General features: G+C 41.9%; 1 protein-coding gene across 2 annotated transcripts in view; it reads right to left on the bottom strand.

Annotated features, from left to right (window-relative positions):
• Positions 1 to 16,197, bottom strand: part of CTNND2 (catenin delta 2) — a 731,828-nt gene that overhangs the window by 441,290 nt on the left and 274,341 nt on the right. For both annotated transcript variants that reach the window (XM_066579126.1, XM_066579127.1), the window contains exon 8: positions 14,442 to 14,636. In XM_066579126.1, coding sequence (XP_066435223.1) covers positions 14,442 to 14,636 — 195 coding nt within the window. The remainder of the gene's footprint in view (positions 1 to 14,441; positions 14,637 to 16,197) is intronic.

Genomic DNA, 16,197 nt, shown 5'->3' with positions numbered 1-16,197 from the left:
TTAAGTGCAACTCAAAATGAAAAGGTGGAAGCCTTCAAGTCAACCCTTGATGACCTTTTCGATATTGCTCATCAGGATGCAGTCATCAATACCACTGAAGTAGACAGGGCATTTTTGTTACTCCAGAGACAAAATGGACATCCATTTGTGCAAGCAGAAAAACAAAGAGAAGAGAGGAAATCAGCTTAGATCACCAGACTGGAAAAGTCACAAGTAGGTGTTTTTGTTCTCTTTTTAATATTTCCTTTCCACCTTTTTAATCTGTACTTTAACAACACATATTTGAGATATTTTTAATCCAATGTCGTTTTATTAGAGAGGAGATACTAGTAGGTTATTTTTGCGTTTATTTTCAGGTAACAAAGAAGTAGACAAAGACTTTTTTCTAAGTAGCTCATCAGAAGATGAGGAGCCGACGCGAGATGAATTTGAGAACATCCCAGGAACACATCAGGAAGAGGAACCATGTGCAAAGAAAATGAAGTACTCTCGAGGAAGTAAAGAAATTATTACCAAAAATTTGTCATTGTTGGATAGATGTAATATTTCAGACAGGGACGCAGTGCGAGTTATATCAGCTACTGCAGAGGCGTTAGGTGAAAATGTAGACATTTTAGCCTTAAGTAGGAATACAGTGTGACTTCGTAGACAACATTTTCAACAGGAAAGGGCCCAACTAATTAATAGTAGGTTTAAAAATTCTGATTTAGAGGCTGTTGTTTACACGGGGATGGAAAATTTCTTCCAGATATTTTGAATAGAGAAAGTGCAAAGAGGCTAGCTATTCTCATTAGCTGTGGGGAAGAAGATCAATTGATAGGAGTACCTCAGCTTGAAAATCTATCTATCTAGCTATGTATCTATCTATCTCATATCCTTCTCTCTCTCTCATCTATCTCATCTCTCTCTCTCTGTCTGTCCATCTATCTGTCTATCTATGGCTGGTATAAGTTATACATCTCCCTGTATATACTTTATATAACTGCACGCTTTACACACAATTAAAAAAATCATCAAAAACACATGTGGTTTTTAATAGTGTATGCAGTTTTTTAATAACATATGCGGTTAAATACCACATGCAGTTTTTTTATGTTTTTCTTAATTGTGTTTTAAAAGTACAACAAAAACATGAACGCACACTAAGGCCACTCTCACACATGCGTTCAGAAAACGCAGCTTGAAATCATGGCATTTTTACTGCAATTTCTGTACACATAGTCCAGCGTTTCAAAATAACTTTTTTTAAATGCACCCCATCATTGTGATCCGTGAGGAGGTGTGTTAAAAAACACAAAAATGCAAAAATAGAACAGACAGCTCTCGAAAATCGCGGCGTCAGGAACACGGCGTTCGAGCGCACGTTTGAGTAACTCTATTAAAATCAATAGGAGCATTGTACCGCAGTTAGTAGATGCCGCGCTAATAGTGGTAAAAAGCAGTGTGTGTGTGTGAGAGTGGCCTAAGGGGCTAGAAACAAATTTTCATGTATTGCAGGAAATGAGTCATGTTTGCAAATATTACACCAAGGGACTAGATCATGTATGAAAATTCGTTTTGCAGCTGTATGCAGCATCATCTAAGTATGGGTACAAAAGTGGGGGTGTGGATGCCTGGGGCGGGGCTCCGAGCTGAACCTTTGCACCCGGGTCCCTAAATCTTTAGGTACGCCCCTGTACTGTACCGAAGTCTTTTTTACATGTGCTGCTTAGCCCAATTCCTCCCAATCTGTATGCGCTTTTTTCATTTTTCTTGCCCAGATGTAGGACTTGTCATTTCTCCTTGTTAAACACCATTCTGTTAGTTGCCGCCCACTGTTCAAGCTTTTCTAGATCTTTTTGAATACTCTCTTTCTCTTCCCTAGTATTAGCTACCCCTCCTACCTTTGAGTCATTGGCAAATTTGATCAGTTTCCCATCAATTCCCTCTTCCAGATCATTTATAAAATGTTGAACACTAGGCCTAAGACAGAGCTTTGTGGTACCCCACTTGATACATTCTTTCACTTAGATGTGCAGCCATTTATGAGCACTCTTTGAGTACGATCACTCAGCCAGTTGTGAATCCACCTAACAGTTACCTTGTCAATCCCATATTTGGAATTTTTTTCAATAAGTATGGCATGAGATACTTTGTCAAATGCGTTACTAAAGTCAAGATATACTATATTCACCACATTTCCCTGATCAACCCAGTCGGTGATTCTGTCATAGAAGGAAATTAGATTTGTCTGGCATGACTTGTTTGTTACAAAACCATGTCGGTGCTGGTCAATTACTCCATTTTCATCCAAGTACTTGCATACATGCTGTTTGATAATTTGTTTAAAGATCTTTCCCGGTATAGAAGTCAGGCCCACAGGCCTGTAGTTTCCTGGATCCATCTTCTTTCCTTTCTTTGAAGATAGGAACATTTGCCCTTTTCCAATCTTCTGGGAATCTTCTAATCTTCCAATTCTCCAGGAATTTTCAAAGATTATGCCGATTGGTTCAGCAATTACCTCCTTTAGTATCCTAGGATACTATCATCTCTCTGCTTATAGATAGCTTGCATTCTTTCATTCCCCCAATAGCACAGGGAAGATCAGCTGATGTTCCATCTACTTTCTAAGAGAAAACAGATACAAAATGGGAATTTAAAAGTTCGGTCTTCTCAACATCATTCTTAACCTATTCACCATTTTCATCTTGTAAGCATCTAATAGCATCTTTGACTTTTCATTTTCTTTTGACATACCCCCCAAAATCCTTTTATATGGCTTTTGGCCTCTGTTGCAAGCCTCAATTCATTATCAACTTTAGCTTTTCTGACACTTGCCCTACAGTTTCTGCAGACTGTATTATATTCTTCTTTAGATATTCCCCCTTCTTTCCATTTGATAAATGTAGATTTCTTCCTTTTTAACATGTGGGCAAGTTCTGTGTTCATCCATCCTGGTCTCTTTAAATGCTTCCCACTCTTCCTTCTTTTAGGGATTGTTAACGATTGTGCTATGAGAATCTCATTTCACAATATTTCCCAACCCTCTTGGACATTTCTGTCCTTAAGAACATCCAGCCATTGGATTCTTCCTATCCTCTTTCTGAGTTCATTAAAATCTGCCTTTTTGAAATCCAACCTTGAGATCTGAGTTTTCTGAGGTCTTTATCCCCTATTTATCCAAAATTCAAGGATAGCATGATCACTGCCTCCTAAGTTCTCAGCCACCCTTACTTCCTCAACCATATCCTCCCTGTTGGTAAGAATTTGGTCCAAGATAGCAGATCCCCTTGTTTCTCTACTACATTTAGATAAAGTTGTCAGCAAGAGCGGATAATAATTTGTTAGATCCATTACTTTTACCTGAGAGAGATTCCCAACAAATGTCTGGATAGTTAAAATCTCCATGATCACTATGTTATGCCTTTTTGAGAGCTTGGTCATCTGATTAGAAAGAGTTCATCTATATCTTCTGCTTGTCCAGGTGGCCTATAGTAAATGCCTACAATGGTGTCCTTTCTGTTGTTCTCTCCTTGTATTCTTACCCAAACAGTTTCTACAGAACTACCATGCTCTGAAGCTTGAATCTTTGTGGAGATGAAAGTTTTCCTAACATACAATGCAATACCTCCTTCCCTTTTTTTTAGGTCTTTTTCTTATAAATAAATTGTATCATTCAAGCCTTGTATTCCAATCATGTGTATCATTCCACCAAGTTTCCGTGATGCCTATGACATCATATTTCTCTTTTTGTGTTGGGAGCTCCAATTCTCCTAGTTTGTTTCCCATGCTCTGTACATTTGTGTAGAAACATTTTAGTTTGTGATCGGTGTCTCTTGCTCCTCTACTTTCCTTCTGAATTTTGTTCTTTCTTTCCACTTCTAACAGCAAGGCTCTAAAATGTATTAATTAGCTGTATATTTGTACCTGACCTTTCACTTTCCTTCACATATTGTTATAGTTTAAAGCTCTCATAATGAGTGAAGCAAGGCACCCATCAAATATATGCCCACCTGTTTTTGTAAGGTGCAACCCGTCTCTAGCAAGCAGTCCATATAGGTAATTCACTCCATGGCCTAAAAATCTGAATGTTTGCTGATGCACTGTTCACCTCTAGAGTCCTGCTCCATCTTCTTATTCCATGGTCATCCACTGGGAGGATGGATGAAAAGACTACCTGTGCTCCTAGTTCCTTCACCTTCTTTCCGACGTCTTCAAAGCCTCTGTAAGGTCCTTTTTTGCAGTGTCATTTGTCCCTACATGTATTAGTAGGAATGTAGCAAGAAGTGTAGAAGGAGGCAGCATCCACGGCAAGAGTTTAAAAGTTAAAAAGACACTATTTCATCATGTTCCATACATAAAGCAGACATCAGCAACAAAAGGATCTTTGTCAAAGCTTGTTGCTGTTTGCTTTATGTATGGACCATGATGGAATAAAGTGCCTTTTTTAACTTTTAAAATCTTGCTGTGGATGCTGCCTCCTACACTTCTTGCTTGATATATCGTGGGTTTGGATCCGACCCAAGGTGAGGCGTGGCAGCCTTGAAATTGTATACGAGTTGCTCGGCTTTCATATAGCCTATTAATTGAGTGCTGCTGTGGATGTTTTTATTAGTAGGAATGGGTGGTGTTCTGTAGGACTGAAGAGTCTTGACAGCCTATCAGACACATCTTTGATTTGTGCATCTAGAAGACAGTACACTTCTTGTAAGGTGTCAGTTCTGCAGTCAGCGGCCTCTGTTCCTCTCAATAGGGATTCCCCCACAACCACCACTCTCTTGGAGAAATCCAAGCAGCATAGCAAGGCACTGGAGGACCTGGACTAGACACTTGGCAGCTATGCAAACAAGGTTCAGAAAAATGGATTCCAATCACAGATGGAAGTAACTGTGCTAGAACTTACCACTGAAAAATCTCTCAGGGCATCAATATGAAAAGCCAGCAGCCCTCTAATATCTGGAGAGAGAGTATAAAGCTCAAAGATGTAAAAAATTTGCAGGATGGAAAGGGGGTTACAGAACATTAGGCAGTCAACAAACTATGCCTATATCTTTTATCCCTAAAGCGTTTCTGTCATAAGAAAAAAAAGATTCTATACTTACCTATTCCTCCCTAGGCAGTCTTCTTACCAGATCTATCCCCCGCCGATCTTCTCCTGCCTCCTCCAGTCCCCCGGGTCACGTCACCTCCAGCCTGCTGGATTCTCTTCTTTCTGTGATGAAGCGTAGATTCTCGACATTCTGCTTCCTGCAGGTCAGTGTACTCTGTCACTAGTGATGTAACTTTCACTGACTAGCAGGAAATGCTGAATCCTCGGCAGCCTGCTTTACCGCGCAGTCGTGGGCTCTTGTCGCTACTGCGCATGCACAATGCCTCGCAGCGAGTGTTCATAAACTCTTCATATACTATACGAACACTAGTGGCGAGACACCACGCCTGTGCGCCTAAGCAGACTGCTGAGGATTCAACATTCCCTGCTAGACAGTGAATGCTATGTCACAAGTGACCGAGTACACTGACCTACAGGAAGCAGAATGCCGAGAATGTTCGCTACATCACAGGAAGAAGAGGATCCGGCAGGCTGAAGGGGAGGTGACCCGGGGGACTGGAGGAGCCAGGAGAAGATCGGTGAGGAGAAGATCTGGTAAGAAGACCGACGAGGGAGGAATAGGTAAGTATAGGATTTTTTTTTTTAATGACAGAACCCCTTTAGTAACGTTTACCTCCTCCCACTATTTTATCCCATTTTATTTCTTAGCCTGAGGTCACTATCTATGCTTTCTTCTTTACTAGAAATTGACCTCTTCCCCAGTCCCTAGATTAAATTTTTTTTCCCATCGTCCAGAAATATTTCCCACAATATAGATGCATCCCACCCATTCAAGTGCAGCCCTTTTCTACCACAGAGTCCTTAGCCAACATAGAGGTCAACCTAATTTACCAGCAACACAAACCCATCCTTCTGCCACCAATTCCAGCGCCACTTGTTCAAATCCCTAATATGCTGTCTTACTGGTGTGGCCCGAGGTACAGGCAGTATATCAGAACATCCTACATGTTAGGTCTTTACCCTAAACCTACGGCTTAAGCCCTTGAAATCATTTTTAGGGACTGACCACCTATCTCTGACTTTTGTCATTGGTGATAATGCACACCATGAAAGATAGATCACTGAGAGAGTCTGATGAGGATCTATCAACTCAATTTGTGTCATGTTGAACTTGAGCTCTAAGAAGGGAACATATTGTTTGCTGATTCCAGTCTTTGTGACAGATTGTCCTTTCTATTTTCCTAATAATTGAACCCCAAACTACCAACACCTGACTGCCCTATCCTGCACTGTTATTCCCTCCTTACAGGAGCAGGCATTCCTCTGCCTGTCAGAGAAAGTGCCTTATTGCAGTAGTGCTAACACTGAACTGGCATCTCCTTCATGTGCAAACATGGCAAAAATGTTGGGTTATGCCAGATCTGTCTCCAGCCTAGATGACTCATTTTCCTGCACCTCCATGCTAACATCCTCTCCTGCATCTACCCCAATGAGTATTTGTTCAGCAATCAGCAGACTCCTTTCCTGGTTACCAATGAATCTCAGTGTTGTAAACTATTTAGATTCAGGATTTTGCCTTCTAAACTTCCAATGTGGAAACATCTTGTGCAGACCCCTCAGAGGTTGTGTAAGGACTGTTTTCAAGCTGGTTGTGGGTACCAAGAAAGTGGGAATAACTGCTCAATATGTCATGCCTCATTACGGTATAGCTTTCAGTAGAGGCATAGATTGGTATTGAAAAATAATACCTATATTGTTTAATTTTCAAGAATGGGTCTAAGGAAAATCACAAATATTTGATAAATAGCTTTGTGGGATACAGTTACTGAAATGGTTGCATAGCCTCAACTGGCTTCTCTTTTATTTGTGCAGTTGATGCCATAGGTACCTGTTATGTGGGTAAAGTATGTTATCAGGTATGCTTTTGATAAAGATTTCCACAAACATTATGAGCAGATCCCCAAACATTTAATGCAGAAAAGAGCGCCGGATGACAAAATTCCCACGTCTGTCAAAGCACTGTTTGATATCCCATGGGTGAATAGATACTGTATGAAAAAGGCATTCAGCTTCATCACTGATTTAGCTGACTTGTTGTATAATGTAATATAAGAGAACTCTCAGAATTGTGCCCAGTGTACTGCAAATAATATAAAAAGGAACTTATCCAACATAGACTTGCTCTTGATATCAGCTAGTTATGCAGGAATCTGTGCTGTGGCAGGCACTATAGCAATCACAACTGTAATGACACCACTCAAGAAGATATGTTGCTGCAACATGTAGAAAACGTAAAGTAGCTGAAGAAAGAGTTGGGGGAAAACAGGATGGTTACATCTCAATTAACTGGGAAAGGACTAGTAACCTTGGTCGAGCAAACTGGTTTTCTGGAATTGAGGGACGGATTCTGGGCATTTTCATGGTATTCTATATGTTGTCGGTGCTGGTATCACTCTATATATGTTTGTACAAATAATCAGATGTTGTATTAACTTTTGTTCTCGTCACAGATCTTTCACACGGGCAAGCATTGGTAAAAATGTGAATACGTATAAGATGGTTATTATATCATCATAGGTCTGATGAATGCCTGATACCACAGGAGGGACTGAAAATGACTGTAATGTAGAGTTCCAAAATGAAGTTCGATATTTTGGTAACAAGACCTTTCAATCCTCAGTCTCCGGTGAACAACCAACTTGCTGAAGAAGTGTAAAAATATCATGTGGCAATGTTATTGCATGTAGTCATTGTATAATGCACAGTTATAGATGCACAACCTTATTAAACCATTAACATGAGTGTAATATATATATATATATATATATATATATATATATATATATATATATCAGAATGTAGCCCTCGTATGAAATCAATTTAGTGCACGTTTTTGTAACCCCAGCTATTTTCTCAAATCCTTAGTTGCAGATGATGACTTTCCTCCGTCCTGGTGACATGTCATCATAAATCAAAGTTTTTGTCAAGTTAACTATAACTTATAATTAAGACACTCCCTACTTCCATGTTTTAAGTTCAGTTTGTTGGCACTGTACCGAAGACTTGTGTTTAAGAAATTCTGTTTTACTAAATAATATTGCCAATTACAATATACTTGTGTTGCTGTGAGCAAATGGATGCACACATAATGCAGTAAACTATATACATCAGGAAGAATTAAGTCTGGTGTCTCTACAAAGCCTGGACGCTTGCACAATATGTTCACAGGATGGGACTGCTAATCATGGAGCACATTTGTATTAATGGTGTTAGTATAGATAACTGAAAACTCCGTAATTTATACAACTGAATGCAGACATGAATACAAGTGACTTCCTTATAAACTCATTGGAAACGTTTCTGAAAGCTGTTAGAAAAATGCTTAGTTTGTGATCAGTCTGGAAACATTGCAGACAATGCTGGCCAAATATGTTCGAAGAATGATATGATTCTATGATTAATGTTTTAAGCCCAGACCTGCCAAAATGGTTAGAATCCAAACCACTCCACTTTCAGGGAAGATTCGCTGGTATTATTGTACCTTGACGCCACCATGAAGTAGGGGTGGAGAAAACAGTGACAGCCCGGTGACGCCCCCTGAAGCTGATTGGCTGCAGAGATGGCTCCCCTACAGGTCCTGGAAGGCCACTATGATGATCCCGTTCCAGCTGCTGCTGTCCTCCCCGCTGCTGCTGTAAGTCTCCCAGGCTCCCCAGGTAGTAGCTTTGCTCCCCGCAGCAGTTGTGTGTTCCCTGGCCATTCCCCGCTGCTGCTGCTGGTAATCGCCATCTCCCCATTACCATGTCCCGTTAGCGGCCCCACTGTCAGTGTCCCGCTGTAGTCTCTCACCTCCTGCCCCACTGTCCGCCGGCTGCAGTCTCTGCAACTGCAGTCTCTCACCTCCTGCCCCGCTGTTGGCCTCTCGCACTTGTGGTCCCCTTTACCAGCTGCGCTGTGACTGTCCCCGCCGGCTGCAGTCTCTAATCCCCTGCCCCGCTGTCGGACATCCAGCTTCTGATGCTGTGGGGGAGAAGGCAGGGGACAGACCCGGCGCTTGGCCCATGTGAGCACAGCTGAGCGGCGGTTGGGCGCCTGATGCTGTGGGGAAGACTGGTGACAGCCGCAGCATGGTGCAGGACAGTCTTACCAGTGGCGGAGGGTATATGTTCCCCCTGGCCAATATATGTTTTGCTTTTTACCTGTAAATGCTTCCATGTTATAGCTGTAACATAGAAGCATTTACAGCTAAGACCTTCCAGGACCTTGCTGAATTGACCCAATCGGGAGCTAGGGGTCTGACAGGGGCGGTCGTCCATGGAAGCCCTCTCAAACCCCTAGCTTCCGGTGGCATCAAGATGCAATAGTACCAGATCCGCTTCCCTTTCTATTACACAATTATTTGTGTTCTTCACAAAATTAGACACAAAGTGCCTTTAACATCTTATCAACCTAATTGTGGCTAATGAAAATGATGGCAACAACTTTATTCAAAGTATTGTGCTTTTTATTACTATTTTTGTTACATAATGCCCCCATCTTTTCCTGTGTCCTGTGTCTAAATACTAAAAGTGGATAGGTAAAAATATGCAAAGTAGGATGTTGAACAAGCTTGTGTGTGTTTCACAAACTGTGTTCACAAACATGTCCAGATATAGACTAAACCATTTAAATGAGGAAGCAAGAAACATTATTTCTTTCTCTGAAAACATGACAATTTGTGTGCTAAATTTTTTGAACAGTTTGCAAACAGCTTACAAACATTTAGAAAAATATTTCCAAACAGTTTTCTAAACATCCTTAGAAACAAAAGAAGCATGTTCATAATTTATTTGTAAACAATGGTCATATTTACTAATACTGTCTAATAGTTAAACAATGTTATCAGACTTGATAGATTTATCACACTTGAAAAAGTGCCCAAAAGTGTTTAAAATGCATTATAAATTGGTGCAAAGTATGTTTCCAGAAACACTTAAGGGCTTAGTCACACCGCCGCCGATGGACGGACGACTCCCTGCAGTGCTGAAGAAAGAACACATGACCGGCAATGGAGCCGGTCACATGTTCTTTCTTCCGGCGGTGTGGAGATTCATCTGCATCTGCAGTGTGGCCGTCTTTTAGTGCAGTAACACGCCGATGCGCCCGTGTGACTAAGCCTTAAGAATGTTAGCCATAAAAAGAAACAGAAATAAGTACTATTGACTCCATTATTCTTCATTAGTTATACACACACATATATATATATATATATATATATACTAGCTGATATACCCGGCTTCGCCCGAGTTAATATGGTACTGGTGTTTATCTGGTGTTCACACGGAAAATCTTCTGAAGTCATGGTTACTTTAGAGATACCGGAAAAACATATGTTCACCATTTTGCATAGTTCTCTGCGTTACCCAGGAAACACCACGGGGAGGTAACCATGCGACGTTTCCTTTATATAACATGACATAAGGAAGTGAGAGAATTAGATTCCATACGTAAAATTTGGACACTAATTCTTTTGCACTTAGAATTGAATAATCGAGTTGGGACCCATTAACTTTTCCTATTTATGACATAATCAATGCCCGTGCCAAATTTCAAGTTTCTATGACATCGGGAAGTGAGAGAATTAGATTTCATACGTAAAATGTGGACGCTAATTCTTTTGCACTTAGAATTGAACCATCAAGGTGGGACCCATTAACTTTTCCTATTTATGACATAATCAATGCCCGTTCCAAATTTCATGTTTCTATGACACCAAGAAGTGAGAGAATTAGATTCCGTACGTAAAATTTGGACGCTAGTTCTTTTGCGCATAGAATTGAATAATCGAGTTGGGACCCATTAGCTTTTCCTATTTATGACATATTCAATGCTTATGGCTAATTTCATGTTTCTATGACATTGGGAAGTGAGAAATTTAGATTATGTACGGAAAATTTTGACGCTAATTCTTTTGCGCTAGAATTAAATAATCGAGTTGGGACCTATTAGCTTTTCCTATTTATGACATAATCAATGCTCGTGCCAAATTTCACGTTTCTATGACACCGGAAAGTGAGAAAATCACATTCCGTACGTAAAATTTGGACGCTAATTCTTTTGCGCATAGAATTAAATAATCGAGTTGGACCCATTAGCTTTTCTTATTCATGACATAATCAATGCTCGTGCCAAATTTCACGTTTCTATGACACCGCAGAGTGAGAAAATTACTTTCCATACGTAAAATTTGGACGCTAATTCTTTTGCGCATAGAATTGAATAATCGAGTTGGGACCCATTAGCTTTTCCTATTTATGACATAATCAATGCTCGTGCCAAATTTCACATTTCTATGACGCCGGAAAGTGAGAAAATTACATTCTGTACGTAAAATTTGGACGCTAATTCTTTAGCGCTAGAATTGAATATTCGAGTTGTAACATCCAATGCTATCAGATTATTTATATCACAGGTGAACTTGTGAGAAAAGCATAAAACAAAGCAATGCCAGAATTGTTGCTTTGTCGATACCCCGCCCCCAAAAATTGGAATAAAACGTGATCAAAAAGTAGCATTTTTCAAAATGTTGCCACTAAAAACTATAGCTCACCTTGCAAAACACAAACCCTTACACAGCTCTGCTGATGCAGAAAGAAAAAAATATGGCTGTCAGAATATATGACAGAAAAGTGCATTTTTTCTTCTTAAAACCTGGGTGGATTATGTAAAAAGTGGCAAGACATAAAATACTACCGGTATGTAGATTTGGCATCACCGTAATCGTGCTTATCCACAAAATAAGGATAACATTTATACCACAAGGTGAAGGGTGCAAATTTTAAATGGCACAAAAATAATGGTGAATTTGGTCTTTTTGGTCCCCCACAACCAGGACGATACAGGATTATTATGGGTCAATAGGGGTTGAGAACTACAATGCTGAATACAATTTGTAAAGATGGACCATAAACATGGTTGAGGTCTTGGGCTGATTCATAAAACATGTAGGAAAACGCTGCTTAAATAACACAGTGCTGTACTGCTGTGTGAGTCGGCGTATCGCTGCGTATAGCTTAGCAACATTGCGTGTAAATGTCGCACATACACAATATAATTGAGTATGCACAGCGCTTATATGCACCCATAAAGAACAATAGGGCTTTATCGCATGTAAGGGCTTGTTCAGACAATTGTATTTCCACACATAAAACGCGACCGTGCGATGCATTGTATTTCAATGGCTTCATTCAGGTGAACGTACTTTTTCCACGCGAGGGTCTACTTGATCTTTTTCAGCCATCTTTTTTATACTTCTATGGCAGCTGGAAAAAGGGAGGGGGGAGTTATCCTTTGGACAACGCTGGGAAAAGTAGACCGCTCGCGCTAATTAGACATCAATTGTCATTCCCAGCATTTTATTCTGATCGCGTTATGAAATGAAAAATCAAGCAATGACGACCGAGGACTGCGGGGCAGGTGGAGTCCTCATCAGACAGGAACGGGACAGGAACCCTCCCAAAACTCCAGCAATCGGTCTCCTCACTTCCCAGAAGAGCGGATGCTACACAGCGGTAGACCCGGGAGATGTAATGCCGACCGACTGTTGGGAGATGTAACGCTGACATCAAATTCTAAATGCAGTTATTTTTCTTTAAATGAAATGGAACCTCGCAGCTTGTGATACAAGTTCTGTTGTGAATAACATCCGATTATGGAAGATTCCTAAATCAGTACAGTCATTTCCATTTTACACAGCGCCCCACCTTTTTTGAATCAGGAGTTGTATTTATTGTTTAAAAAGAATGTTATGAGTGTTTCTAGAGTTTATTATTTCACAGTTAGGCCGCCTGCAGACGGCCGGGTCGGATCCAGCAGCGAGAATTCTCGCCGCGGAACCCGACCCGAGCGCCTGCAGAGAGCAGCGCGTACTTACCCGCGCCCCGCAGCTCCGGATCTTTCATGTGCCCGCTACCGGTGCATGCGCAGACCGGAGCCGGAGGCCGTTGAGTGACATTTCTGTGTGGGGCTTGCATGCTGCGGTTTGTTTGCCGCGCGAGATTTCGCGCAGACAAACCGCAGCTGTCTGCCTAGGATTGCGTTTGCTAACGCAATCCTATGGCAGCTTCCAAGGGCGGAAATTCCGTGGGAAATCTCGCCCGTCTGCAGGCGACCTTATACTACTTCCTTTTTATTTGTATATTGTTAATCCTACAAAGATGCTTGACAGCGGCGCTCCTGAACAGTTAAGGTCCATTTACACACAAAGATAATCTTTCACATGACTGAAAGATTGAAAGATTTAGCAATCTTTTTGCATAAAGTGTTAATGTCCATTGACATTTTGTCATCTTCATTTGCATGTAAATGGACCTCCAGGAGCTGTTTGAGCCCAGCTTGTGATTAATCACATGCCCAGCTGTGCACACAGCTGCATTGTTCTCTTTGGAATGCCAGCAGGTTACAGTATTATCTGCAGCCTCCCATGGAGATAACAGCCTGACTTCTACTGCGAGATAAATGTGTTTGCTTTATATCCAATTGCTGAACGATGGATTTTAAGTTCACTTTAAAATCATTGTTCAAATGAAAAGCGCCTGATGCCCGCGTCTACATGTAACGATTATCACTCATTTTCGGTCGTTTGAACGAATTTTGAGTGATAATTGCCATGTGTAAATGGGCCTATAGATACCCTTCCCCTGTATATAATCTCATTAATATTGTAGCTTTAAAGGATATTCCAGAACTTTACAAATGTCTGACCTTTTATCACAGCGGGCCTCGGTGAAGCATTCAACAATGCCCTTTGTTTACCTTAAATGAATGTTTGTGCTCCAATTAGGGTGTGTCATGTGATCCCGGCTCCCATGTAATGACCATGGTCAGAGGCCCCCAGCTTCCTGTCCAGACCACCCTGTCTCAGCCACATGAAGATTCATGAGCGCCAGTCATGAGCAGATTACCAAGAGTTATGAGCGGGCACAGTCCTAACCTCATAAAGGATTGTGTTCTCATGAGCCGTGTATGGGAGGACACAAAGTGAACAAGCAGAGATGCTCCCCGGGGATTATGGGAGATGTAGGGATCACGAGAGGACTGTAAACTGGAAGTACTGATGTGAACAACAAAGCATAGTGGGTGCCGTGTGATGAGGGGGAGAGCAGAACAATAGAGGGAATGTGATGGATTCATGAATACTACAGAGCTGTGAGATGATGCATTTAGGGGTGTTACTTGGGTCTTGGAATACGCTTGTAACATATAGAAACAAATCAATTTAAGGATTTCTAAGGAAATGTCAGAAAAATAAACTTCACTTTATACACCTAAAATTTATCTCAATATTTAGGAGCTAATTAACAAAAATGAATGAACAGAAGCAAGAAGAAGATACCCGGACATAACCTGCACTGCAGACAAGTCTAGTCCTTACCTGTGTTTGTGCGATATGAGGCGGTATGTGCTGGTAGGATTGGCTCTCCCTGACTTTGGCTTAAACTTCTCATTGGTGGCTTCTGATAAACTCTGTCTTCATAAATGGGCTCAATATGATGTTCTGGTGATTGCAGCGGCCTCAGTTCAGGAGCCATGTGACTGTGCTGACTAGTGTATGACGCTCGAGATCCCGCTGTGAAACAAGTAAAGTGGGGTTTAGCTTAGTTCAATTAACTATACTGCAACCTAGAAAGGGAGAAGTAGAGAATACATTAGTAACGGCCTTAGATATTATCTGCCTAAAGCAAGGGACATGGGGTTCTGGGAGGAGCAAAAAGGCTTAAAGGGGTTGTCCCGCGGCAGCAAGTGGGGTTATACACTTCTGTATGGCCATATTAATGCACTTTGTAATGTACATTGTGCATTAATTATGAGCCATACAGAAGTTATCAAAAGTTATTCACTTACCTGTTCCGTTGCTGGCGTCCTCGTCTCCATCGTGCCGCCTAATTTTCGCCGTCTAATGGCCAAATTAGACGCGCTTGCGCAGTCCGGGTCTTCTTATCTTCTCAATGGGGCTCCGTGTAGCTCCGCCCCGTCACGTGCCGATTCCAGCCAATCAGGAGGCTGGAATAGGCAATGGACCGCACAGAAGCCCTGCGGTCCACGGAGGGAGAAGATGCCGGCGGCCATCTTCACCGGGTAAGTAAGAAGTCACCGGAGCGCAGGGATTCACGTAAGCGCTGTCCGGTGTTCTTTTTTAACCCCTGCATCGGGGTTGTCTCGCGCCGAACGGGGGGGGGGTTTGAAAAAAATAAAAAACCCGTTTCGGTGCGGGACAACCCCTTTAAATCACAACATTCCCCACGGCAATCCCTAATAAACCGCCCACCAATTCACTACTGTAAGGCATAGCCTTTATTATAGTGGTTGTAGAACACACACACTCGTGTACAAAGTCGTTGTGGCACAACCATGCGCCCGTGGTACTATAATGTGCAGACCTTAGCTGATATATTAAGTTGCTTTCAGCTGTGGATTGAGCATTTGGTCGTACTTTCTTGTCTTCATGCATTCTGTTGTGTTTTGTACATATAACCCAAATGTAAGTGATTGTTCTGCTGATTGATACTGGAGGGCAGTGCTGCTAGGGAATGCACCATCAGAAAATGATCAATGTATAAATCAAACTTTTATGTTAAGGGGGTTGTACCAAAAACAACTTTTATTACCTTTTATCTTCTATCTAAGGTTTTGTGTATATTGGCGCCACCAGGAAGCCAGGGGTTTGATGGAGCAGGGATGCAGGAACGCCCCTGCCACACCCCTAGCTCCTGATTGGCTGCATTGCTGCAGGTCCTTGAAGGTCCTTTAGCTGTGTCTGTAGTGATTTTTCCCTGCTGTCCGCGGTTAGGGGTCGGGTAATGTATCCACTTAGGTTTCAGTTATTAGCTGGAGAGGCTTCCATGGAAGTCTGTACTACTAATAATGTAAGCCTACCAAGAGCAGTAACCCGAACCCTAAGCGTGAAGAGCAGGGAAAAATCACTCCCGATGCTGCTATGACAGGGGAGCGCTGATGCAGCACAGCTCAGCTACTCCCGTTCACAGAAGCCTCCCTGCGGGGCGCTCCCTGCTCAGCCCCCACCTGTGTATGGCTGCCGCAGCACACGTGGGGGGCTGACAGCAGGGCTGATAAGGGGCTCACTGGTTCCAGAGAGCCGGTGGCAGTGGAGACGGTACATGCGAGACTGA

The sequence above is a fragment of the Eleutherodactylus coqui genome, chromosome 9 (assembly GCF_035609145.1).
Source record: "Eleutherodactylus coqui strain aEleCoq1 chromosome 9, aEleCoq1.hap1, whole genome shotgun sequence".
Taxonomy (NCBI): Eukaryota; Metazoa; Chordata; class Amphibia; order Anura; family Eleutherodactylidae; genus Eleutherodactylus; species Eleutherodactylus coqui.
Note: the sequence above shows the minus strand (reverse complement) of the source record. Positions and strands in the feature narration are given on the sequence as shown.